Below are 25,225 nucleotides of genomic sequence, written 5' to 3' on the forward strand. Positions count from 1 at the left end.
AAGCTACAACCACACCCACAGCAGCCCCAACAACCATGATTGATAAAACTACAACAGCGGTTGTTCCAAAATCTACCACAGCAGCCCCAACAACAACCACACCTACCCAACAAACAACAGAAGCTACAACCACACCCACAGCAGCCCCAACAACCATGATTGATAAAACTACAACAGCGGTTGTTCCACAAACTACCACAGCAGCCCCAACAACAACTACACCTGCCCAGCAAACTACAGAAGCTACAACCAAACCCACAGCAACCCCAACAACAGCAATGGCAGCTCCAGATACTACCACAGCTGCTCCAACAACCATGACTTATGCAACTAAAACCGCGGTTGATACAACTACAACAGCGGTTGTTCCAACAACTACCACAGCAGCCCCAACAACAACCACACCTACCCAACAAACAACAGAAGCTACAACCACACCCACAGCAGCCCCAACAACAGCAATGACAGCTCCAACTACTACCACAGCTGCTCCAACAACCATGATTGATAAAACTATAACCATGCTTGTTCCAACAACTACCACAGCAGCCCCAACAACATCCAAAGGTGCTCCAGCAACAACCACAGTTGCTGCTAGTGCACCCACAGCTTCTGCAACAACAACAGCAGCTTCAACAACAACTGCCCCAACTACAACCGCAGCTGCATCAACTACTACAACAGCAATTCAAAAAACAACTACAGCTGCTTCAACAACAATCACACATGCCCCAACTGCAACCACAATTGCCCCAACTGCAACCACAGTTGCCCCAACAACATCCAAGGGTGCTTCAAAAACAACCACATTTGTCCCTCGGTCAACCTCACCTGCTACAACAACAACCACGGCATCTCCAATTACAATCACAAGTACCCCAATACAAACCACAGCTGCCCCAACTACAGCAATGGCAGCTCCACATACTACCACAGCTTCTCCAACAACCATGACTCATACGACTACAACCGTGGTTGATACAACTACAACCGCAGATTTTCCAACAACTACCACAGCAGCCCCAACAACAACCACACCTACCCAACAAACAGAAGCTACAACCACACCCACAGCAGCCCCAACAACCATGATTGATAAAACTACAACAGCGGTTGTTCCAAAAACTACCACCGCAGCCCCAACAACAACTACACCTGCCCAACAAACAACAGAAGCTACAACCACACAGACAGCAGCCCCAACAACAGCAATGACAGCTCCACCTACTACCGCAGCTGCTCCAACAACCATGATTGATAAAACTATAACCATGCTTGTTCCAACAACTACCACAGCAGCCCCAACAACATCCACAGGTGCTCCAGCAACAACCACAGCTGCTGCGAGTGCAACCACAGCTTCTGCAACAACAACCATGACAGCTTTAACCACAACAACAGCAGCTTCAACAACAACTGGCCAAACTACAACCGCAGCTGCATCAACTACTACAACAGCAATTCTAAAAACAACTGCAGCTGCTTCGACAACAACCACACATGCCCCAACTTCAACCACAATTGCCCCAACTGCAACCACAGTTGCCCCAACAACATCCAAGGGTGCTTCAAAAACAACCACATTTGTCCCTCGGTCAACCTCAGCTGCTACAACAACAACCACGGCATCTCCAATTACAATCACAAGTACCCCAACACAAACCACAACTGCCCCAACAACAGCAATGGCAGCTCCACATAATACCACAGCTGCTCCAACAACAACGACTGATACAACTACAACCGCGGTTGATACAACTACAACCGCGGTTGTTCCAACAACTACCACAGCAGCCCCAACAACAACCACACCTACCCGACAAACAACAGAAGCTACAACCACACCCACAGCAGCCCCAACAACCATGATTGATAAAACTACAACAGCGGTTGTTCCACAAACTACCACAGCAGCCCCAACAACAACTACACCTGCCAAACAAACTACAGAAGCTACAACCACACCCACAGCAGCCCCAACAACAGCAATGGCAGCTCCACATACTACCACAGCTGCTCCAACAACCATGACTTATGCAACTACAACCGCGGTTGATACAATTACAACCGCGGTTGTTCCAACAACTACCACAGCAGCCCCAACAACAACCACACCTACCCAACAAACAACAGAAGCTACAACCACACCCACAGCAGCCCCAACAACAGCAATGACAGCTCCAACAACTACCACAGCAGCCCCAACAACATCCACAGGTGCTCCAGCAACAACCACAGTTGCTGTGAGTGCAACCACAGCTTCTGCAACAACAACAGCAGCTTCAACAACAACTGCCCCAACTACAACCGCAGCTGCATCAACTACTACAACAGCAATTCAAAAAACAACTACAGCTGCTTCAACAACAATCACACATGCCCCAACTGCAACCACAATTTCCCCAACTGCAACCACAGTTGCCCCAACAACATCCAAGGGTGCTTCAAAAACAACCACATTTGTCCCTCGGTCAACCTCAGCTGCTACAACAACAACCACGGCATCTCCAATTACAATCACAAGTACCCCAATACAAACCACAGCTGCCCCAACTACAGCAATGGCAGCTCCACTTACTACCAGAGCTGCTCCAACAACCACGACTGATACAACTACAACCGCGGTTGATACAACTACAACCGCAGTTGTTCCAACAACTACCACAGCAGCCCCAACAACAACCACACCTACCCAACAAACGACAGAAGCTACAACCACACCCACAGCAGCCCCAACAACCATGATTGATAAAACTACAACAGCGGTTGTTCCAAAAACTACCACAGCAGCCACAACAACAGCAATGACAGCTCCACCTACTACCGCAGATGCTCCAACAACCATGATTGATAAAACTATAACCATGCTTGTTCCAACAACTACCACAGCAGCCCCAACAAAATCCACAGGTGCTCCAGCAACAACCACAGTTGCTGCGAGTGCAACCACAGCTTCTGCAACAACAACCATGACAGCTTTAACCACAACAACAGCAGCTTCAACAACAACTGCCCCAACTACAACCGCAGCTGCATCAACTACTACAACAGCAATTCTAAAAACAACTGCAGCTGCTTCGACAACAACCACACATGCCCCAACTGCAACCACGATTGCCCCAAATGCAACCACAGTTGCCCCACCAACATTCAAGGGTGCTTCAAAAACAACCAAATTTGTCCCTCGGTCAACCTCAGCTGCTACAACAACAACCACGGCATCTCCAATTACAATCACAAGTACCCCAACACAAACCACAACTGCCCCAACTACAGCATTGGCAGCTCCACATACTACCACAGCTGCTCCAACAACCACGACTGATACAACTACAACAGCGGTTGTTCCAACAACTACCACAGCAGCCACAACAACAACCACACCTACCCAACAAACCACAGAAGCTACAACCACACCCACAGCAGCCTCAACAACAGCAATGGCAGCTCCACATACTACCACAGCTGCTCCAACAACCATGACTTATGCAACTACAACCGCGGTTGATACAACTACAACCGCGGTTGTTCCAACAACTACCACAGCAGCCCCAACAACAACCACACCTACCCAACAAACAACAGAAGCTACAACCACACCCACAGCAGCCCCAACAACAGCAATGACAGCTCCAACTACTACCACAGCTGCTCCAACAACCATGATTGATAAAACTATAACCACGCTTGTTCCAACAACTACCACAGCAGCCCCAACAACATCCACAGGTGCTCCAGAAACAACCACAGTTGCTGCGAGTGCAACCACAGCTTCTGCAACAACAACAGCAGCTTCAACAACAACTGCCCCAACTACAACTGCAGCTGCATCAACTACTACAACAGTTATTCAAAAAACAACTACAGCTGCTTCAACAACAATCACACATGCCCCAACTGCAACCACAATTGCCCCAACTGCAACCACAGTTGCCCCAACAACATCCAAGGGTGCTTCAAAAACAACCACATTTGTCCCTCGGTCAACCTCACCTGCTACAACAACAACCACGGCATCTCCAATTACAATCACAAGTACCCCAATACAAACCACAGCTGCCCCAACTACAGCAATGGCAGCTCCACATACAACCACAGCTGCTCCAACAACCATGACTGATACGACTACAACCGTGGTTGATACAACTACAACCGCGGTTTTTCCAACAACTACCACAGCAGCCCCAACAACAACCACACCTACCCAACAAACAGAAGCTACAACCACACCCACAGCAGGCCCAACAACCATGATTGATAAAACTACAACAGTGGTTGTTCCAAAAACTACCACCGCAGCCCCAACAACAACTACACCTGCCCAACAAACAACAGAAGCTACAACCACACCCACAGCAGCCCCAACAACAGCAATGACAGCTCCACCTACTACCGCAGCTGCTCCAACAACCATGATTGATAAAACTATAACCATGCTTGTTCCAACAACTACCACAGCAGCCCCAACAACAACCACACCTACCCAACAAACAGAAGCTACAACCACACCCACAGCAGCCCCAACAACCATGATTGATAAAACTACAACAGCGGTGGTTCCAAAAACTACCACCGCAGCCCCAACAACAACTACACCTGCCCAACAAACAACAGAAGCTACAACCACACCAACAGCAGCCCCAACAACAGCAATGACAGCTCCACCTACTACCGCAGCTGCTCCAACAACCATGATTGATAAAACTATAACCATGCTTGTTCCAACAACTACCAAGGCAGCCCCAACAACATCCACAGGTGCTCCAGCAACAACTACAGCTGCTGCGAGTGCAACCACAGCTTCTGCAACAACAACCATGACAGCTTTAACCACAACAACAGCAGCTTCAACAACAACTGCCCCAACTACAACCGCAGCTGCATCAACTACTACAACAGCAGTTCAAAAAACAACTACAGCTGCTTCAACAACAACCACACATGCCCCAACTTCAACCACAATTGCCCCAACTGCAACCACAGTTGCCCCAACAACATCCAAGGGTGCTTCAGAAACAACCACATTTGTCCCTCGGTCAACCTCAGCTGCTACAACAACAACCACGGCATCTCCAATTACAATCACAAGTACCCCAACACAAACCACAGCTGCCCCAACTACAGCAATGGCAGCTCCACATACTACCACAGCTGCTCCAACAACCATGACTGATACAACTACAACCACAGTTGTTCCAACAACTACCACAGCAGCCCCAACAACAACCACACCTACCCAACAAACAACAGAAGCTACAACCACATCCACAGCAGCCCCAACAACAGCAATGGCAGCTCCACATACTACCACAGCTGCTCCAACAACCATGACTTATGCAACTACAACCGCGGTTGTTCCAACAACTACCACAGCAGCCCCAACAACAACCACACCTACCCAACAAACAACAGAAGCTACAACCTTACCCACAGCAGCCCCAACAACAGCAATGACAGCTCCAACAACTACCACAGCAGCCCCAACAACATCCACAGGTGCTCCAGCAACAACCACAGTTGCTGCGAGTGCAACCACAGCTTCTGCAACAACAACAGCAGCTTCAACAACAACTGCCCCAACTACAACTGCAGCTGCATCAACTACTACAACAGCAATTCAAAAAACAACTACAGCTGCTTCAACAACAATCACACATGCCCCAACTGCAACCACAATTGCCCCAAATGCAACCACAGTTGCCCCAACAACATCCAAGGGTGCTTCAAAAACAACCACATTTGTCCCTCGGTCAACCTCAGCTGCTACAACAACAACCACGGCATCTCCAATTACAATCACAAGTACCCCAATACAAACCACAGCTGCCCCAACTACAGCAATGGCAGCTCCACTTACTACCAGAGCTGCTCCAACAACCACGACTGATACAACTACAACCGCGGTTGATACAACTACAACCGCAGTTGTTCCAACAACTACCACAGCAGCCCCAACAACAACCACACCTACCCAACAAACGACAGAAGCTACAACCACACCCACAGCAGCCCCAACAACCATGATTGATAAAACTACAACAGCGGTTGTTCCAAAAACTACCACAGCAGCCCCAACAACAGCAATGACAGCTCCACCTACTACCGCAGATGCTCCAACAACCATGATTGATAAAACTATAACCATGCTTGTTCCAACAACTACCACAGCAGCCCCAACAAAATCCACAGGTGCTCCAGCAACAACCACAGTTGCTGCGAGTACAACCACAGCTTCTGCAACAACAACCATGACAGCTTTAACCACAACAACAGCAGCTTCAACAACAACTGCCCCAACTACAACCGCAGCTGCATCAACTACTACAACAGCAATTCTAAAAACAACTGCAGCTGCTTCAACAACAACCACACATGCCCCAACTGCAACCACAATTGCCCCAACTGCAACCACAGTTGCCCCACCAACATTCAAGGGTGCTTCAAAAACAACCAAATTTGTCCCTCGGTCAACCTCAGCTGCTACAACAACAACCACGGCATCTCCAATTACAATCACAAGTACCCCAACACAAACCACAACTGCCCCAACTACAGCATTGGCAGCTCCACATACTACCACAGCTGCTCCAACAACCACGACTGATACAACTACAACCGCGGTTGTTCCAACAACTACCACAGCAGCCACAACAACAACCACACCTACCCAACAAACCACAGAAGCTACAACCACACCCACAGCAGCCCCAACAACCATGATTGATAAAACTACAACAGCGGTTGCTCCACAAACTACCACAGCAGCCCCAACAACAACTACACCTGCCCAACAAACTACAGAAGCTACAACCACACCCACAGCAGCCCCAACAACAGCAATGGCAGCTCCACATACTACCACAGCTGCTCCAACAACCATGACTTATGCAACTACAACCGCGGTTGATACAACTACAACCGCGGTTGTTCCAACAACTACCACAGCAGCCCCAACAACAACCACACCTACCCAACAAACAACAGAAGCTACAACCACACCCACAGCAGCCCCAACAACAGCAATGACAGCTCCAACTACTACCACAGCTGCTCCAACAACCATGATTGATAAAACTATAACCACGCTTGTTCCAACAACTACCACAGAAGCCCCAACAACATCCACAGCTGCTCCAGGAACAACCACAGTTGCTGCAAGTGCAACCACAGCTTCTGCAACAACAACAGCAGCTTCAACAGCAACTGCCCCAACTACAACTGCAGCTGCATCAACTACTACAACAGCAATTCAAAAAACAACTAGTGCTGCTTCAACAACAATCACACATGCCCCAACTGCAACCACAATTGCCCCAACTGCAACCACAGTTGCCCCAACAACATCCAAGGGTGCTTCAAAAACAACCACATTTGTCCCTCTGTCAACCTCACCTGCTACAACAACAACCACGGCATCTCCAATTACAATCACAAGTACCCCAATACAAACCACAGCTGCCCCAACTACAGCAATGGCAGCTCCACATACAACCACAGCTGCTCCAACAACCATGACTGATACGACTACAACCGTGGTTGATACAACTACAACCGCGGTTTTTCCAACAACTACCACAGCAGCCCCAACAACAACCACACCTACCCAACAAACAGAAGCTACAACCACACCCACAGCAGCCCCAACAACCATGATTGATAAAACTACAACAGTGGTTGTTCCAAAAACTACCACCGCAGCCCCAACAACAACTACACCTGCCCAACAAACAACAGAAGCTACAACCACACCCACAGCAGCCCCAACAACAGCAATGACAGCTCCACCTACTACCGCAGCTGCTCCAACAACCATGATTGATAAAACTATAACCATGCTTGTTCCAACAACTACCACAGCAGCCCCAACAACATCCACAGGTGCTCCAGCAACAACCACAGCTGCTGCGAGTGCAACCACAGCTTCTGCAACAACAACCATGACAGCTTTAACCACAACAACAGCAGCTTCAACAACAACTGCCCCAACTACAACCGCAGCTGCATCAACTACTACAACAGCAGTTAAAAAAACAACTACAGCTGCTTCAACAACAACCACACATGCCCCAACTTCAACCACAATTGCCCCAACTGCAAACACAGTTGCCCCAACAACATCCAAGGGTGCTTCAAAAACAACCACATTTGTCCCTCGGTCAACCTCAGCTGCTACAACAACAACCACGGCATCTCCAATTACAATCACAAGTACCCCAACACAAACCACAGCAGCCCCAACAACAACCACACCTACCCAACAAACAACAGAAGCTACAACCACACCCACAGCAGCCCCTACAACCATGACTTATGCAACTACAACCGCGGTTGATACAACTACAACCGCGGTTGTTCCAACAACTACCACAGCAGCTCCAACAACAACCACACCTACCCAACAAACAGAAACTGCAACCACACCCACAGCAGCCCCAACAACCATGATTGATAAAACTACAACAGCGGTTGTTCCAAAAACTACCACCGCAGCCTCAACAACAACTACACCTGCCCAACAAACAACAGAAGCTACAACCACACCCACAGCAGCCCCAACAACAGCAATGACAGCTCCACCTACTACCGCAGCTGATCCAACAAGCATGATTGATAAAACTATAACCATGCTTGTTCCAACAACTACCACAGCAGCCCCAACAACATCCACAGGTGCTCCAGCAACAACCACAGTTGCTGCGAGTGCAACCACAGCTTCTGCAACAACAACCATGACAGATTTAACCACAACAACAGCAGCTTCAACAACAACTGCCCCAACTACAACCGCAGCTGCATCAACTACTACAATAGCAATTCAAAAAACAACTACAGCTGCTTCAACAACAATCACACATGCCCCAACTGCAACCACAATTGCCCCAACTGCAACCACAGTTGCCCCAACAACATCCAAGGGTGCTTCAAAAACAACCACATTTGTCCCTCGGTCAACCCTAGCTGCTACAACAACCACGGCATCTCCAATTACAATTACAAGTAGCCCAATACAAACCACAGCTTTCCCAACTACAGCAATGGCAGCTCCACATCCTACCACAGCTGCTCCAACAACCATGACTGATACAAATACAACCGCAGTTGTTCCAACAACTACCACAGCAGCCCCAACAACAACCACACCTACCCAACAAACAACAGAAGCTACAACCACACCCACAGCAGCCCCTACAACCATGATTGATAAAACTACAACAGTGGTTGTTCCAAAAACTACCACAGCAGCCACAACAACAACAACTACACCTGCCCAACAAACAACAGAAGCTACAACCACACCCACAGCAGCCCCAACAACAGCAATGACAGCTCCACCTACTACCGCAGCTGCTCCAACAACCATGATTGATAAAACTATAACCATGCTTGTTCCAACAACTACCACAGCAGCCCCAACAACAACCACACCTACCCAACAAACAACAGAAGCTACAACCACACCCACAGAAGCCCCAACAACCATGATTGATAAAACTACAACAGCGGTTGTTCCAAAAACTACCACAGCAGCCCCAACAACAACTATACCTGCCCAACAAACAACAGAAGCTACAACCACACCCACAGCAGCCCCAACAACAGCAATGACAGCTCCACCTACTACCGCAGCTGCTCCAACAACCATGATTGATAAAACTATAACCATACTTGTTCCAACAACTACCACAGCAGCCCCAACAACATCCACAGGTGCTCCAGCAACAACCACAGTTGCTGCGAGTGCAACCACAGCTTCTGCAACAACAACCATGACAGCTTTAACCACAACAACAGCAGCTTCAACAACAACTGCCCCAACTACAACCACAGCTGCATCAACTACTACAACAGCAGTTCAAAAAACAACTACAGCTGCTTCAACAACAATCACACATGCCCCAACTGCAACCACAATTGCCCCAACTGCAACCACAGTTGCCCCAACAACATCCAAGGGTGCTTCAAAAACAACCACATTTGTCCCTCGGTCAACCTCAGCTGCTACAACAACAACCACGGCATCTCCAATTACAATCACAAGTACCCCAACACAAACCACAGCTGCCCCAACTACAGCAATGGCAGCTCCACATACTACCACAGCTGCTCCAACAACCATGACTGATACAACTACAACCGCGGTTGATACAACTACAATCAGGGTTGTTCCAACAACTACCACAGCGGCCCGAAAAACAACCACACCTACCCAACAAACAACAGAAGCTACAACCACACCCACAGCAGCCGCAACAACCATGATTGATAAAACTACAACAGCGGTTGTTCCAAAAACTACCACCGCAGCCCCAAGAACAACCACACCTACCCAACAAACAACAGAAGCTACATCCACACCCACAGCAGCCCCAACAACAGCAATGACAGCTCCAACTACTACTGCAGCTGCTCCAACAACAATGATTGATAAAACTTTAACCATGCTTGTTCCAACAACTACCACAGCAGCTGCAACAATATCCACAGGTGCTCCAGCAACAACCACAGTTGCTGCGAGTGCAACCACAGCTTCTGCAACAACAACCATGACAGCTTTAACCACAACAACAGCAGCTTCAACAACAACTGCCCCAACTACAACCGCAGCTGCATCAACTACTACAACAGCAATTCTAAAAACAACTACAGCTGCTTCAACAACAACCACACATGCCCCAACTGCAACCACAGTTGCCCCAACAACATCCAAGGGTGCTTCAAAAACAACCACATTTGTCCCTCGGTCAACCTCAGCTGCTACAACAACAACCACGGCATCTCCAATTACAATCACAAGTACCCCAACACAAACCACAGCTGCCCCAACTACAGCAATAGCAGCTCCACATACTACCACAGCTGCTCCAACAACCATGACTGATACAACTACAACCGTGGTTGATACAACTACAACCGCGGTTGTTTCAACAACTACCACAGCAGCCCCAACAACAACCACACCTACCCAACAAACAGAAGCTACAACCACACCCACAGCAACCCCAACAACCATGATTGATAAAACTACAACAGCGGTTGTTCCAAAAACTACCACCGCAGCCCCAACAACAACTACACCTGCCCAACAAACAACAGAAGCTACAACCACACCCACAGCAGCCCCAACAACAGCAATGACAGCTCCACCTACTACCACAGCTGCTCCAACAACCATGATTGATAAAACTTTAACCATGCTTGTTCCAACAACTACCACAGCAGCTGCAACAATATCCACAGGTGCTCCAGCAACAACCACAGTTGCTGCGAGTGCAACCACAGCTTCTGCAACAACAACCATGACAGCTTTAACCACAACAACAGCAGCTTCAACAACAACTGCCCCAACTACAACCGCAGCTGCATCAACTACTACAACAGCAATTCTAAAAACAACTACAGCTGCTTCAACAACAACGACACATGCCCCAACTGCAACCACAATTGCCCCAACTGCAACCACAGTTGCCCCAACAACATCCAAGGGTGCTTCAAAAACAACCACATTTGTCCCTCGGTCAACCTCAGCTGCTACAACAACAACCACGGCATCTCCAATTACAATCACAAGTACCCCAACACAAACCACAGCTGCCCCAACTACAGCAATGGCAGCTCCACATACTACCACAGCTGCTCCAACAACCATGACTGATACAACTACAACCACAGTTGTTCCAACAACTACCACAGCAGCCCCAACAACAACCACACCTACCCAACAAACAACAGAAGCTACAACCACACCCACAGCAGCCCCAACAACCATGATTGATAAAACTACATTAGCGGTTGTTCCAAAAATTACCAAAGCAGCCCCAACAACAACTATACCTGCCCAACAAACAACAGAAGCTACAACCACACCCACAGCAGCCCCAACAACAGCAATGACAGCTCCACCTACTACCGCAGCTGCTCCAACAACCATGATTGATAAAACTATAACCATACTTGTTCCAACAACTACCACAGCAGCCCCAACAACATCCACAGGTGCTCCAGCAACAACCACAGTTGCTGCGAGTGCAACCACAGCTTCTGCAACAACAACCATGACAGCTTTAATCACAACAACAGCAGCTTCAACAACAACTGCCCCAACTACAACTGCAGCTGCATCAACTACTACAACAGCAATTCAAAAAACAACTACAGCTGCTTCAACAACAATCACATATGCCCCAACTGCAACCACAATTGCCCCAACTGCAACCACAGTTGCCCCAACAACATCCAAGGGTGCTTCAAAAACAACCACATTTGTCCCTCGGTCAACCTCAGCTGCTACAACAACCACGGCATCTCCAATTACAAACACAAGTACCCCAACACAAACCACAGCTGCCCCAACTACAGCAATGGCAGCTCCACATACTACCACAGCTGCTCCAACAACCATGACTGATACAACTACAACCGTGGTTGTTCCAACAACTACCACAGCAGCCCCAACAACAACCACACCTACCCAACAAACAACAGAAGCTACAACCACACCCACAGCAGCCCCAACAACCATGATTGATAAAACTACAACAGCGGTTGTTCCAAAAACTACCACAGCAGCCCCAGCAACAACTACACCTGCCAAACAAAGAACAGAAGCTACAACCACACCCACAGCAGCCCATACAACAGCAATGACAGCTCCACCTACTACCGCAGCTGCTCCAACAACCATGACTGATAAAACTATAACCATGCTTGTTCCAACAACTACCACAGCAGCCCCAACAACATCCACAGGTGCTCCAGCAACAACCACAGTTGCTGCGAGTGCAACCACAGCTTCTGCAACAACAACCATGATAGCTTTAACCACAACAACAGCTGCTTCAACAACAACTGCCCCAACTACAACCGCAGCTGCATCAACTACTAAAACAGCAATTCAAAAAACAACTACAGCTGCTTCAACAACAACCACACATGCCCCAACTGCAACCACAGTTGCCCCAACAACATCAAAGGGTGCTTCAAAAACAACCACATTTGTCCCTCGGTCAACCTCAGCTTCTACAACATCAACCATGGCATCTCCAATTACAATCACAAGTACCCCAACACAAACCACAGCTGCCCCAACTACAGCAATGGCAGCTCCACATACTACCGCAGCTGCTCCAACAACCATGATTGGTAAAACTATAACCATGCTTGTTCCAACAACTACCACAGCAGCCCCAACAACATCCACAGGATCTCCAGCAACAACCACAGTTGCTGCGAGTGCAACCACAGCTTCTGCAACAACAACCATGACAGCTTTAACCACAACAACAGCAGCTTCAACAACAACTGCCCCAACTACAACCGCAGCTGCATCAACTACTACAACAGCAATTCTAAAAACAACTACAGCTGCTTCAACAACAACCACACATGCCCCAACTGCAACCACAATTGCCCCAACTTCAACCACAGTTGCCCCAACAACATCCAAGCGTGCTTCAAAAACAACCGCATTTGTCCCTCGGTCAACCTCAGCCTCTACAACAACAACCAAGGCATCTCCAATTACAATCACAAGTACCCCAACACAAACCACAGCTGCCCCAACTACAGCAATGGCAGCTCCACATACTACCACAGCTGCTCCAACAACCATGAATGATACAACTACAACCGCGGTTGATACAACTACAACCGCGGTTGTTCCAACAACTACCACACCTACCCAACAAACAACAGAAGCTACAACCACACCCACAGCAGCCCCTACAACCATGACTAATAAAACTACAACAGTGGTTGTTCCAAAAACTACCACAGCAGCCCCAACAACAACCACGGCATCTCCAATTACAATCACAAGTACCCCAACACAAACCACAGCTGCCCCAACTACAGCAATGGCAGCTCCACATACTAACACAGCTGCTCCAACAACCATGACTGATACAACTACAACCGCAGTTATTCCAAGAACTACCACAGCAGCCCCAACAACAACCACACCTACCCAACAAACAACAGAAGCTACAACCACACCCACAGCAGCCCCTACAGCCATGACTAATAAAACTACAACAGTGGTTGTTCCAAAAACTACCACAGCAGCCCCAACAACAACTATGCATGCCCAACAAACAACAGAAGCTACAACCACACCCACAGCAGCCCCAACAACAGCAATGACAGCTCCACCTACTACCGCAGCTGCTCCAACAACCATGATTGATAAAACTATAACCATGCTTGTTCCAACAACTACCACAGCAGCCCCAACAATATCCACAGTTGCTCCAGCAACAACCACAGTTGCTGCGAGTGCAACCACAGCTTCTGCAACAACAACCATGACAGCTTTAACCACAACAACAGCAGCTTCAACAACAACTGCCCCAAATACAACCGCAGCTGCATCAACTACTACAACAGCAATTCTAAAAACAACTACAGCTGCTTCAACAACAACCACACATGCCCCAACTGCAACCACAATTGCCCCAACTGCAACCACAGTTGCCCCAACAACATCCAAGGGTGCTTCAAAAACAACCACATTTGTCCCTCGGTCAACCTCAGCTGCTACAACAACAACCACGGCATCTCCAATTACAATCACAAGTACCCCAACACAAACCACAGCTGCCCCAACTACAGCAATGGCAGCTCCACAAACTACCACAGCTGCTCCAACAACCATGACTGATACAACTACAACCGCGGTTGTTCCAACAACTACTACAGCAGCCCCAACAACAACCACACCTACCCAACAAACAACAGAAGCTACAACCACACCCACAGCAGCCCCAACAACCATGATTGATAAAACTACAACAGCGGTTGTTCCAAAAATTACCACAGCAGCCCCAACAACAACTACACCTGCCCAACAAACAACAGAAGCTACAACCACACCCACAGCACCCCCAACAACAGCAATGTCAGCTCCACCTACTACAGCAGCTGCTCCAACAACCATGAATGATAAAACTATAACCATACTTGTTCCAACAACTACAACAGCAGCTCCAACAACAACCACAGCTGCCCAAACAACAACAAAAATATCTCCAACAACAACCACAGTAACTCCTGTTACAACCACAGCTAATGATACAACACCTGCAACTACTTCCAAAGTAGCTCCCTCATCGTCGACCATAGCTGCCACATTAACAGCCACAGCAGCTCCAACAACATTCACAGCTGCTCCAACAAACACCACACATGCCCCAATTACAACCACACATGCGCCAACTAAAACCACAGCTTCCTCAACAACAGCCACAGGTGCTCCAACAACAACCACAGTTGCTCCAAGTACAACCACAGCTGCCCTGATTAAGAGCCCAGAAGCTTCAACTACAATTATAGCCACCCCAACAACAAGTGCAAGTTCCCCAACAGCTACTGCCACCGCCCCGAAGAAAACTACAGGAACTCCAGCTACTACCACAGCTGCTCTAACAACCACGACCTCTCCAACTACAGCAACAGCAGCCCCAATAACAACACCTGCCCAACAAACAACAGCAGCAGCCCAGACAACATTCACGGCAGCCCTGACATCAACCACATCTTCCCCAAAAACAACCACAGCTGCTATAGCAACTACCACAGCTGTCACTGCTACAACAATTTCAGCTCCAACTATTACCACAGCAGCCCCTAAAACAACTACACATGCCCCACTAACAACCACAGCTGCTCCAACAACAACCACAGCAGCCCCAACAACAACCACGGCATCTCCAATTACAATCACAAGTACCCCAACACAAACCACAGCTGCCCCAACTACAGCAATGGCAGCTCCACATACTAACACAGCTGCTCCAACAACCATGACTGATACAACTACAACCGCAGTTATTCCAAGAACTACCACAGCAGCCCCAACAACAACCACACCTACCCAACAAACAACAGAAGCTACAACCACACCCACAGCAGCCCCTACAGCCATGACTAATAAAACTACAACAGTGGTTGTTCCAAAAACTACCACAGCAGCCCCAACAACAACTATGCATGCCCAACAAACAACAGAAGCTACAACCACACCCACAGCAGCCCCAACAACAGCAATGACAGCTCCACCTACTACCGCAGCTGCTCCAACAACCATGATTGATAAAACTATAACCATGCTTGTTCCAACAACTACCACAGCAGCCCCAACAATATCCACAGTTGCTCCAGCAACAACCACAGTTGCTGCGAGTGCAACCACAGCTTCTGCAACAACAACCATGACAGCTTTAACCACAACAACAGCAGCTTCAACAACAACTGCCCCAAATACAACCGCAGCTGCATCAACTACTACAACAGCAATTCTAAAAACAACTACAGCTGCTTCAACAACAACCACACATGCCCCAACTGCAACCACAATTGCCCCAACTGCAACCACAGTTGCCCCAACAACATCCAAGGGTGCTTCAAAAACAACCACATTTGTCCCTCGGTCAACCTCAGCTGCTACAACAACAACCACGGCATCTCCAATTACAATCACAAGTACCCCAACACAAACCACAGCTGCCCCAACTACAGCAATGGCAGCTCCACAAACTACCACAGCTGCTCCAACAACCATGACTGATACAACTACAACCGCGGTTGTTCCAACAACTACTACAGCAGCCCCAACAACAACCACACCTACCCAACAAACAACAGAAGCTACAACCACACCCACAGCAGCCCCAACAACCATGATTGATAAAACTACAACAGCGGTTGTTCCAAAAATTACCACAGCAGCCCCAACAACAACTACACCTGCCCAACAAACAACAGAAGCTACAACCACACCCACAGCACCCCCAACAACAGCAATGTCAGCTCCACCTACTACAGCAGCTGCTCCAACAACCATGAATGATAAAACTATAACCATACTTGTTCCAACAACTACAACAGCAGCTCCAACAACAACCACAGCTGCCCAAACAACAACAAAAATATCTCCAACAACAACCACAGTAACTCCTGTTACAACCACAGCTAATGATACAACACCTGCAACTACTTCCAAAGTAGCTCCCTCATCGTCGACCATAGCTGCCACATTAACAGCCACAGCAGCTCCAACAACATTCACAGCTGCTCCAACAAACACCACACATGCCCCAATTACAACCACACATGCGCCAACTAAAACCACAGCTTCCTCAACAACAGCCACAGGTGCTCCAACAACAACCACAGTTGCTCCAAGTACAACCACAGCTGCCCTGATTAAGAGCCCAGAAGCTTCAACTACAATTATAGCCACCCCAACAACAAGTGCAAGTTCCCCAACAGCTACTGCCACCGCCCCGAAGAAAACTACAGGAACTCCAGCTACTACCACAGCTGCTCTAACAACCACGACCTCTCCAACTACAGCAACAGCAGCCCCAATAACAACACCTGCCCAACAAACAACAGCAGCAGCCCAGACAACATTCACGGCAGCCCTGACATCAACCACATCTTCCCCAAAAACAACCACAGCTGCTATAGCAACTACCACAGCTGTCACTGCTACAACAATTTCAGCTCCAACTATTACCACAGCAGCCCCTAAAACAACTACACATGCCCCACTAACAACCACAGCTGCTCCAACAACAACCACAGCTGCCCAAACAACAATGAAAAGATCTCCAACAACAACCACAGTTGCTCCAAGTACAACCACAGCTGCCCCGATAAAAAGCCCAGAAGCTTCAACTACAACTATAGCCACCCCAACAACAAGTGCAGGTGCCCCAACAGCTACCACAACTCCCCCCAAAACAACTAAGGCAGCTGTAACTACTATCACAGCAGCTCCAACAACCATGACTGCACCAACTACAACCATAGCTATTCCAACAACTACCACAGCAGCCCGAACAACACCCACAACAGCTCCGACACCAACCACAACTGCCCTAAAAAGAACTACAGTAGCTCCAACAACAACAACCAAAGCTGGTCCAACAACTAGCACAGCTCCTCCAACAACAAGCTTAGCTCCCACAGCAAAGACGACAAGTGTTTCAACCAAAACCACTTCTGCTCAGACAACAGTTAAAGAGTCTCCAACTAAAAAAACTGTGGATTGTTGTTTGGATAAAACAAGTAAGTTAAAATTCAGAAATAAATTAGAGGTTGGCAAAGCAGAAGGAGAAATGGATAATTCTTGAAACATTTTTTGAAAAGTTCTCATTTAAACGAAACCTGAGAAACAACAACTTCTTTAACAACATAAGCCGGACATAATTTGGTTAAATAAATGAGTGAGCACTTGGCTGTACTTCCAAAAGAACACGTTGCTTTTATTGCACACAAGTTCTTTTTTTAAAACAGCAGCAACTGTTATATATTTGAATAAATTTTTTTCTAAGGTGTAACACTCATAACTGCTCTAACACATGTTTGTTTGTGCAGGTCATAACATACCAACACCAACCACGGCTGCTCCTTCAACTGCAGTCATGCCAAAAACTACCACTCTGGTCACGACTACAGCCATTACACCAGAAGCTCTTGCTCCAGTCTTTTATGTTGCAGTAACAATGGTAGAACCATATGTTCCAGCGTTGACACAAAAGACCAGCAAGGAGTACCAGAGTCTTGAATTAATAGTTATAGAAACTGTGAGTGCAATGTTCAAATGTTCTCCTAAACCTTTGTGGAAATTACTGTTCCTTTTTTGACAGTAGTATAGAACAACAAGTAATTCCACGTTTTATTTTGTGTGTGTTCCTTTTCTGCAGTTCACCATCATCTACAGGATCAGATTCAGTTTCCGCTTTAGAGGCAGTTTTCTCATTGCATTCAGGTAAAGTTTTATTGGTAAAAGCAAACCTTTGTGTCTTTTTGCAAGACACACATTTTGACCACCATTTCTAATCACAAAAGAGACATATATTTAAACTATGTCTTTCTGCCACGTTTCTTTCTTTCAACATTCCTATGTATTGAAATATTGCAGACCAAGCACCGTGGGCACACTTGTGAATGGTACTGAAGCAGAGGTTGGGGTAGAGTTTAGTAAAACCATAGCAACGGACCAAATCCCAACAGTTAATGAGGTTCAACAAACCTTAGTGGAGGCTGCAACTAATACAAGCCTCAACCTAAACATCACCTTCGTACTGTCATCTATCCAAGTAACAGGTATGTAAAAAGCGGTCAAACACCTCACTAAAACAATTGTGCATGAACGTTTATTTAGGAAAAACACAAACCGCTGTTTAGACCTGTCTAGTTAAGCTCAACTTTACATCAGGTACCATAAATAGCTCGTGGAATAATTTGTTGATGTACTATACTCCATTTTTGTTTGCAGGTCGTAACATACCAACCACGGCTGCTCCTTCAACTGCAGTTATGCCAAAAACTACCACTCTGGTCACGACTACAGCCATTACACCAGAAGCTCTTGCTCCAGTCTTTTATGTTACAGTAACAATGGTAGAACCATATGTTCCCGCGTTGACACAAAAGACCAGCAAAGAGTACCAGAGTCTTGAATTAATAGTTATAGAAACTGTAAGTGCAATGTTCAAATGTTTTCCTAAACCTTTGTGGAAATTAACTGTAACTTTTTTGATGGTAGTATAGAACATCAAGTTAGCCCAAGTTTTTATTTTGTGTGTTCCTTTTCTACAGTTTACCATCATCTACAGGATCAGATTCAGATTCCGCTTTAGACGCTGTTATGTCATTGCATTCAGGTAAAGTTTTATTGGTTAAAGCAAACCTTTGTGTCTTTTTGCAAGACACGCATTTTGACCACCATTTCTAATCACAAAATGAAATATATTTAAACTGTTTTACCACCACGTTTCTTTCTTTCAACATTCCTATGTATTGAAATATTGCAGACCAAGCACTATGGGCACACTTGTGAATGGTACTGAAGCAGAGGTTGGGGTAGAGTTTAGTAAAAACATAGCAACGGACCAAATCCCAACAGTTAATGAGGTTCAACAAACCTTAGTGGAGGCTGCAACTATTACATGCCTCGACCTAAACATGAACTTAGTACCGTCATCTATCCAAGTAACAGGTACGTAATAAGCGGTCAAACACCTCACTAAAACAATTGTGCATGAACGTTTATTTAGGAAAAACACAAACCGCTGTTTAGGCCTGTCTAGTTTTGCTAAAATTAACATTAATTACAATCAATAGCTCTGTGGAATCATTTGTTGATGTACTATACTCCATTTTTGTTTGCAGGTCATAACATACCAACACCAACCACGACTGCTCCTTCAACTGCAGTCATGCCAAAAACTACCACTCTGGTCACGACTACAGCCATTACACCAGAAGCTCTTGCTCCAGTCTTTTATGTTGCAGTAACAATGGTAGAACCATATGTTCCAGCGTTGACACAAAAGACCAGCAAAGAGTACCAAAGTCTTGAATTAATAGTTATAGAAACTGTAAGTGCAATGTTCAAATGTTTTCCTAAACCTTTGTGGAAATTACTGTTCCTTTTTTGACAGTAGTATAGAACAACAAGTAATTCCACGTTTTATTTTGTGTGTTCCTTTTCCGCAGTTCACCATCATCTACAGGATCAGATTCAGTTTCCGCTTTAGAGGCTGTTATGTCATTGCATTCAGGTAAAGTTTTATTGGTTAAAGCAAACCTTTGTGTCTTTTTGCAAGACACGCATTTTGACAACCATTTCTAATCACAAAAGAGACATATATTTAAACTATGTCTTTCTGCCACGTTTCTTTCTTTCAACATTCCTATGTATTGAAATATTGCAGACCAAGCACCGTGGGCACACTTGTGAATGGTACTGAAGCAGAGGTTGGGGTAGAGTTTAGTAAAACCATAGCAACGGACCAAATCCCAACAGTTAATGAGGTTCAACAAACCTTAGTGGAGGCTGCAGCTAATACAAGCCTCAACCTAAACATCACCTTAGTACCATCATCTATCCAAGTAACAGGTACGTAATAAGCAGTCAAACACCTCACTAAAATAATTGTGCATGAACGTTTATTTAGGAAAAACACAAACCGCTGTTTAGGCCTGTCTAGTTTTTCTAAAATTAGAGTTAAATACAATCAATAGCTCTGTGGAATCATTTGTTGATCTACTATACTCCATTTTTGTTTGCAGGTCATAACATACCAACACCAACCACGACTGCTCCTTCAACTGCAGTCATGCCAAAAACTACCACTCTGGTCACGACTACAGCCATTACACCAGAAGCTCTTGCTCCAGTCTTTTATGTTGCAGTAACAATGGTAGAACCATATGTTCCAGCATTGACACAAAAGACCAGCAAAGAGTACCAAAGTCTTGAATTAATAGTTAAAGAAACTGTAAGTGCAATGTTCAAATGTTTTCCTAAACCTTTGTGGAAATTACTGTTCCTTTTTTGACAGTAGTATAGAACAACAAGTAATTCCACGTTTTATTTTGTGTGTTCCTTTTCCGCAGTTCACCATCATCTACAGGATCAGATTCAGTTTCCGCTTTAGAGGCTGTTATGTCATTGCATTCAGGTAAAGTTTTATTGGTTAAAGCAAACCTTTGTGTCTTTTTGCAAGACACGCATTTTGACCACCATTTCTAATCACAAAAGAGACATATATTTAAACTATGTCTTTCTGCCACGTTTCTTTCTTTCAACATTCCTATGTATTGAAATATTGCAGACCAAGCACCGTGGGCACACTTGTGAATGGTACTGAAGCAGAGGTTGGGGTAGAGTTTAGTAAAACCATAGCAACGGACCAAATCCCAACAGTTAATGAGGTTCAACAAACCTTAGTGGAGGCTGCAACTAATACAAGCCTCAACCTAAACATCACCTTAGTACCGTCATCTATCCAAGTAACAGGTATGTAATAAGCAGTCAAACACCTCACTAAAACAATTGTGCATGAACGTTTATTTAGGAAAAACACAAACCGCTGTTTAGGCCTGTCTAGTTTTTTAAAAATAGCATTAAATACAATCAATAGCTCTGTGGAATCATTTGTTGATGTACTATACTCCATTTTTGTTTGCAGGTCATAACATACCAACACCAACCACGGCTGCTCCTTCAACTGCAGTCATGCCAAAAACTACCACTCTGGTCACGACTACAGCCATTACACCAGAAGCTCTTGCTCCAGTCTTTTATGTTGCAGTAACAATGGTAGAACCATATGTTCCAGCATTGACACAAAAGACCAGCAAAGAGTACCAAAGTCTTGAATTAATAGTTATAGAAACTGTAAGTGCAATGTTCAAATGTTTTCCTAAACCTTTGTGGAAATTACTGTTCCTTTTTTGACAGTAGTATAGAACAACAAGTAATTCCACGTTTTATTTTGTGTGTTCCTTTTCCGCAGTTCACCATCATCTACAGGATCAGATTCAGTTTCCGCTTTAGAGGCTGTTATGTCATTGCATTCAGGTAAAGTTTTATTGGTTAAAGCAAACCTTTGTGTCTTTTTGCAAGACACGCATTTTGACCACCATTTCTAATCACAAAAGAGACATATATTTAAACTATGTCTTTCTGCCACGTTTCTTTCTTTCAACATTCCTATGTATTGAAATATTGCAGACCAAGCACCGTGGGCACACTTGTGAATGGTACTGAAGCAGAGGTTGGGGTAGAGTTTAGTAAAACCATAGCAACGGACCAAATCCCAACAATTAATGAGGTTCAACAAACCTTAGTGGAGGCTGCAACTAATACAAGCCTCAACCTAAACATCACCTTAGTACCGTCATCTATCCAAGTAACAGGTATGTAATAAGCAGTCAAACACCTCACCAAAACAATTGTGCATGAACTTTTATTTAGGAAAAACACAAACCGCTGTTTAGGCCTGTCTAGTTTTTTAAAAATAGCATTAAATACAATCAATAGCTCTGTGGAATCATTTGTTGATGTACTATACTCCATTTTTGTTTGCAGGTCATAACATACCAACACCAACCACGACTGCTCCTTCAACTGCAGTCATGCCAAAAACTACCACTCTGGTCACGACTACAGCCATTACACCAGAAGCTCTTGCTCCAGTCTTTTATGTTGCAGTAACAATGGTAGAACCATATGTTCCAGCGTTGACACAAAAGACCAGCAAAGAGTACCAGAGTCTTGAATTAATAGTTATAGAAACTGTAAGTGCAATGTTCAAATGTTTTGCTAAACCTTTGTGGAAATTACTGTTCCTTTTTTGACAGTAGTATAGAACAACAAGTAATTCCACGTTTTATTTTGTGTGTTCCCTTTCCGCAGTTCACCATCATATACAGGATCAGATTCAGTTTCCGCTTTAGAGGCTGTTATGTCATTGCATTCAGGTAAAGTTTTATTGGTTAAAGCAAACCTTTGTGTCTTTTTGAAAGACACGCATTTTGACCACCATTTCTAATCACAAAAGAGACATATATTTAAACTATGTCTTTCTGCCACGTTTCTTTCTTTCAACATTCCTATGTATTGAAATATTGCAGACCAAGCACCGTGGGCACACTTGTGAATGGTACTGAAGCAGAGGTTGGGGTAGAGTTTAGTAAAACCATAGCAACGGACCAAATCCCAACAGTTAATGAGGTTCAACAAACCTTAGTGGAGGCTGCAGCTAATACAAGCCTCAACCTAAACATCACCTTAGTACCATCATCTATCCAAGTAACAGGTACGTAATAAGCAGTCAAACACCTCACTAAAATAATTGTGCATGAACGTTTATTTAGGAAAAACACAAACCGCTGTTTAGGCCTGTCTAGTTTTGCTAAAATTAACATTAAATACAATCAATAGCTCTGTGGAATCATTTGTTGATGTACTATACTCCATTTTTGTTTGCAGGTCATAACATACAAACACCAACCACGACTGCTCCTTCAACTGCAGTCATGCCAAAAACTACCACTCTGGTCACGACTACAGCCATTACACCAGAAGCTCTTGCTCCAGTCTTTTATGTTACAGTAACAATGGTAGAACCATATGTTCCAGTGTTGACACAAAAGACCAGCAAAGAGTACCAAAGTCTTGAATTAATAGTTATAGAAACTGTAAGTGCAATGTTCAAATGTTTTCCTAAACCTTTGTGGAAATTACTGTTCCTTTTTTGACAGTAGTATAGAACAACAAGTAATTCCACGTTTTATTTTGTGTGTTCCTTTTCCGCAGTTCACCATCATCTACAGGATCAGATTCAGTTTCCGCTTTAGAGGCTGTTATGTCATTGCATTCAGGTAAAGTTTTATTGGTTAAAGAAAACCTTTGTGTCTTTTTGAATGACACGCATTTTGACCACCATTTCTAATCACAAAAGAGACATATATTTAAACTATGTCTTTCTGCCACGTTTTTTTCTTTCAACATTCCTATGTATTGAAATATTGCAGACCAAGCGCCGTGGGCACACTTCTGAATGGTACTGAAGCAGAGGTTGGGGTAGAGTTTAGTAAAACCATAGCAACGGACCAAATCCCAACAATTAATGAGGTTCAACAAACCTTAGTGGAGGCTGCAACTAATACAAGCCTCAACCTAAACATCACCTTAGTACCGTCATCTATCCAAGTAACAGGTATGTAATAAGCAGTCAAACACCTCACTAAAACAATTGTGCATGAACTTTTATTTAGGAAAAACACAAACCGCTGTTTAGGCCTGTCTAGTTTTTTAAAAATAGCATTAAATACAATCAATAGCTCTGTGGAATCATTTGTTGATGTACTATACTCCATTTTTGTTTGCAGGTCATAACATACCAACACCAACCACGACTGCTCCTTCAACTGCAGTCATGCCAAAAACTACCACTCTGGTCACGACTACAGCCATTACACCAGAAGCTCTTGCTCCAGTCTTTTATGTTGCAGTAACAATGGTAGAACCATATGTTCCAGCGTTGACACAAAAGACCAGCAAAGAGTACCAGAGTCTTGAATTAATAGTTATAGAAACTGTAAGTGCAATGTTCAAATGTTTTCCTAAACCTTTGTGGAAATTACTGTTCCTTTTTTGACAGTAGTATAGAACAACAAGTAATTCCACGTTTTATTTTGTGTGTTCCTTTTCCGCAGTTCACCATCATCTACAGGATCAGATTCAGTTTCCGCTTTAGAGGCTGTTATGTCATTGCATTCAGGTAAAGTTTTATTGGTTAAAGAAAACCTTTGTGTCTTTTTGAATGACACGCATTTTGACCACCATTTCTAATCACAAAAGAGACATATATTTAAACTATGTCTTTCTGCCACGTTTTTTTCTTTCAACATTCCTATGTATTGA

At 45.2% G+C, this 25,225-nt stretch overlaps 1 protein-coding gene across 1 annotated transcript; it reads left to right on the plus strand.

Annotated features, from left to right (window-relative positions):
• The first annotated feature begins 1,865 nt into the window (after positions 1-1,865).
• On the plus strand, positions 1,866-9,649 carry LOC139062020 (mucin-2-like). The gene is made up of 13 exons (XM_070542092.1): positions 1,866-2,135; positions 2,545-2,624; positions 2,890-3,281; positions 3,340-3,685; positions 3,730-3,929; positions 4,495-5,035; positions 5,593-5,802; positions 6,169-6,560; positions 6,703-7,088; positions 7,350-7,834; positions 8,104-8,327; positions 8,371-9,382; positions 9,502-9,649. The coding sequence occupies exons 1-13, from the start codon at positions 1,866-1,868 to the stop codon at positions 9,647-9,649; spliced, it is 4,686 nt and encodes a 1,561-aa protein (XP_070398193.1).
• The last annotated feature ends 15,576 nt before the right edge of the window (positions 9,650-25,225 follow it).

The sequence above is a fragment of the Nothobranchius furzeri genome, chromosome 2 (assembly GCF_043380555.1).
Source record: "Nothobranchius furzeri strain GRZ-AD chromosome 2, NfurGRZ-RIMD1, whole genome shotgun sequence".
NCBI lineage: Eukaryota > Metazoa > Chordata > Actinopteri > Cyprinodontiformes > Nothobranchiidae > Nothobranchius > Nothobranchius furzeri.